Source organism: Colobus angolensis, unplaced genomic scaffold (assembly GCF_000951035.1).
Source record: "Colobus angolensis palliatus isolate OR3802 unplaced genomic scaffold, Cang.pa_1.0 Scaffold19, whole genome shotgun sequence".
Classification (NCBI taxonomy): Eukaryota; Metazoa; Chordata; class Mammalia; order Primates; family Cercopithecidae; genus Colobus; species Colobus angolensis.
Genome location: NW_012115043.1, coordinates 12,598,873 through 12,602,916, shown reverse-complemented (window position 1 = coordinate 12,602,916; position 4,044 = coordinate 12,598,873). Strand labels below are relative to the sequence as shown.

At 46.4% G+C, this 4,044-nt stretch overlaps 1 protein-coding gene across 1 annotated transcript in view; it reads right to left on the bottom strand.

Annotated features, from left to right (window-relative positions):
* Positions 1–2,505: 2,505 nt before the first annotated feature.
* The window catches only part of MYO1E (myosin IE), a 239,527-nt gene continuing 237,988 nt past the window's right edge, over positions 2,506–4,044 (bottom strand). Inside the window, exon 28 of the mRNA XM_011940493.1 lies at positions 2,506–3,743. Coding sequence (XP_011795883.1) covers positions 3,667–3,743 — 77 coding nt within the window. The 3' untranslated portion in view covers positions 2,506–3,666. The remainder of the gene's footprint in view (positions 3,744–4,044) is intronic.

Genomic DNA, 4,044 nt, shown 5'->3' with positions numbered 1-4,044 from the left:
TATGAAATTCTGGGTTGAAAATTCTTTTCTTTAAGAATGTTGAATATTGGCCCCCACTCTCTTCTGGCTTGTAGGGTTTCTGCCAAGAGATCCGCTGTTAGTCTCGTGGGCTTTCCTTTGTGGGTAACGCAACCTTTCTGTCTGGCTGCCCTTACCATTTTTTCCTTCATTTCAACTTTGGTGATTGTTCCACTTTTCTCCAGTCTGGGTGATAGAGTGAGGCGCTGTCTCAAAATAAAAAAGCACAGGCCTTTGACTCAGAGTTCCAAAGGTGGCTCCCCCAGGGAAGAACTGTGTGACCTTGGGCGACCTAGTGAACCATACTGACCCAGTCTTCTGGTTGGAAAGGGTGCTCAGAGTGGAAAGGTATGGCCTAGTAGGGAAAAAGGCATCAAGATTAGTGGGTAGGAATAAAACCAAGTTACTAAATCCAGAACGAACTGTAATCAGGCCCTGGGAGAAAAGCAAAGCAGTTGGGGAGCAAGCTTATTCAAGAAGGCTTCACCCTTTGCCCTCTCCACATGTCTGTGTATTGCTAAAAAAAAAAAAAAAAACACTGTGGAAGAGATGGCCCTTTTGCATGTCTTTAAGAAGCCAGTTGGCCGGGTGTGGTGGCTCATGCCCATAATCCCAGCACTTTGGGAGGCTGAGGCAGGATTGTTTAAGCCCAGGAATTTGAGATCAGCCTCTCTCTGTCTCACAGATGGCCATCAATAGAGTGGATCCCACCCTTATATACACCTCTGTCTCTCTCTCATCTACCACTAAAGCTTGAACACCTCCTGCCCTAGGGTACACAGTCAGGCCTTCTCATTTAGTTCATGGTTACCTGAAACCTTTGGTTGAAGGGGTGTCACATTTTTACATTGTGTTTGATACTGCTATCCATGTTGCTGTGTGTGCGCATGAACACCCCTTATTTCAAACAGGATGGCAAGTTCCAGAAAGTGGGCGTGGCTCCCTTCTGTATGTTCTTTCCTGGTCAGTGACTCCTGAAGTGGTCATATTTACTTAACTGCACAGTGAACAAAATGGCAGGCCAGGCTAGATCCAGAGACTAGAGGAGACCCAGGTTAGTGTCTTAAAGACCCCAAAGGGGAAAAAAGGCATTTTTCTGGTAGTCCCCATGTTGAATTTCTAAATATATACAAATAAGTTTAAGATAAACCACTATTTCTCCAAACTTTTCTTAACAGTGTCAGCATTTCAGCATCTCTACGCAGATCTAAGTCTCCTTCCCCTATGGGTCACTCACCTATTTCAGCACCATTTGTTGGGCATCTCCTTGAGCCTGGCACTGGCTGGGCACACGATGCAGGTGCTAAGGGCTTGGTCTGTGATTTCCATGGATGAGGGTGTTCGTGCCACTCGTGGGAGATTTAACTCAGTCCCAGTTTTGTCACCTAGAGCCTGACGGTTCCCAGTTATACACAAGTGTAAAATGCCAATCAGGAGGAAAAACAAAGGCTTGTCCCAGCCAGCCAGGGGCTTGTAACAAGGGAAGATGGTCCTGGTGTTCCTGTCCTGAGAAAGTAGCCTGAGTGCTGGTGGCTGTGGGGACTCCAGCATGCTCCTCGGTCCTAGCTCTTATGGTATCTTCGTCCCACTGTGAGGAGTCCATGAATGTGAAAGTACTTTGTAAAATATATAGAGACCATTAGTGTCCATAGGATTACCTTTCCTCATTTCACCACATCATGGCTTTACTTTCCTCTCTGGTCACAACATGGAACTGAAGTAGCCTTTTAAGATTATTTGTTACTGTTACAGAATGGAGTTTGCTCCCTGTTCTTGAAGTAAAACACAGGAGAATTAAATGCCGTATCTTCATTTCAAATCTAGATCCATTTTTTTTCCTTATATGTAAGCCCGGATAATTTTTTCCCAGGGACTTGAGGATCCTGAAATGACTCAAAGGTGTATGCTGCTCAAACTCTAAGTTCCCAGTAGCTGAAGAATGGCCATGGCGCCATTCTCCTGCCTCGGCCTCCCGAGTGGCTGGGACTGCAGGCGCCTGCCACCACGTTGGGCTAATTTTTTGTATTTTTGTAGAGATGGGGTTTCACTGTAAAAAAAAGAAAAAAAAAAAGAAAAAAAAAAAAAGAATGGCCATGACAACCAGAGGAGGAGAGGTAGAGAAATGGCAGTCTCTACTTACAAACATTCCATTATTGATGGGCATTACAGTTTCCAACTTTTCACTATTATGGCAAGAAAACATTGTTTTAGTTTGTTAGGGCTGCCGTAACAAAGTACCCCAAACTGAGTGACTTAAACAGTGACATGTATTGCCTCAGTTCTGGAGGCCGGAAGTCCAAGACCAAGGTGGGCAGGGTTGGTTCCGTGTGAGTGCTGTGAGGGAGAATCTGTTCCACGCCTCTCTCCTGGGCTTGTGAATGGCTGTCGTCTCTCTGCCTGTTCACATGGTCTTGCCTCTGCATGTTGGTCTCTGTGTCCAAATTTCCCCTTTTCATCAGGACACCGTTATATTGGATTAAGACCCACTCTAATGACTTCACTTTAATTTTGTTTGCTCTGTAAAGACTCTATTTCCAAATAAGGTCATATTCTGAGGTACTGGTGGCTGAGACTCCAACATCTTCTTTGGAGGCGCACAATTCAACCCATAACAAATGTCATGAAAGAAGAAGGTGTTCGCGGATTCCTTTATTTATTTAGGAGGTGGGGGCGGGATGCGGAGGAAGTTTCCTATAGGGAAACAGTTGAGAAGAGTCTGCAGGGACTGAGCTAGAAAGCAATGACATTCCATAGTTGGAAAAGAGCAGGGCACATCTGTAAGTACCTGGTGTGAGTTTTGTAAGAAAACCTACCTTATGAATGAGTACAGTGGAATACTACTTAGTACATTCATACATGTTTCTACCATCTCAAGATTTTTATATATACAGTATATGATCTGTTTTTATAAATGTACAGCTTGAAAAAAGATCCTTCTTGTAATAAGTACAGCATTTAAACACAAACCAACATGGGCCAGCCACATTCCAACTGAAGACCCAGAGAAAGCAAAGCTGGCAGCCCAGCCCCCAGCCCCCAGCCCCTGACCTGCTTGGCGGCCCTGATGGTCCCGGCAAAGTGTAAACCAGTGCTCCGCTGTCCCCTGGGCTCAGCAGGCCAGCTTGCCCTTGGCATGTGCGTGGGAAGTGCCTGCTCACGCTGAGCCCAGTCTGCAGAGGGCGGGTCCTCCCTGAGGGAATGTGGCAGAGAGGAATGTGTGTATCAGGTACGGACAAAAGAGATGAAAGAAATGTGCTCTTCAACTAAAGGCACTTGTCAGCGGCCGCCTACAGCCATTCCCTAGGCCTGGTGAGCAAGCTGGGTGCTGTTTTGATAGAAGCCTACAAGGTCTGAGCAGACCTCACTTGTCCTCTCACCAGGTTTAAATACAATAAATAAATCTTAATGCATGGTGGTTTTGCCCTCCTGGGTTCCTATGAAGAAGCTACCTTTTAGGATCACTTATGGAGTGATACTCCCGTCCCCAACCCAGTCTTTTCAGTGTCCTCCATGGGGAAGGTACCAGAATAGCTCCAGGCCTTGGAGAAGCAGTTGCTCATTGTGGATTGTAAGGGGAGCCCCTAAATATCCCCTCCCCTGGTCTGTGTCTGGAGCTCCTCTGCCCCATGTGTCAGAGTCATGGGCGCCTCAGATCTTGGTCACATAGTTGTTGGGGAACAGGCCCTGCTTGCCTCGTAGTCGACCCGTCCACCAGCCAGAAGGATCTGCAGGGAGAGAGAGGTGGTGAAAGTGAAGATGAGTAAGTCTGTTCTGCCCCAGCCAAACACACACGGCTCCTACATGGGCTCAAGTGATTTGGCTCCATCCATATTGTTTTCCCTTTGTTCTTTAAATCAAAAAGTTTGTTGTAAAAAGATACCTACCAAATTAATAAAGCACTCAGCCAAGCCCATGGACTGCTTTAATAATGGATATTGAAGGCTGTCTCCCTGGCTTCCACACCATCTACTTTCATTATAAGGAAGCCAGGAAGTGTGGGTGGGATAGACCACCCCCCTGCTCCCC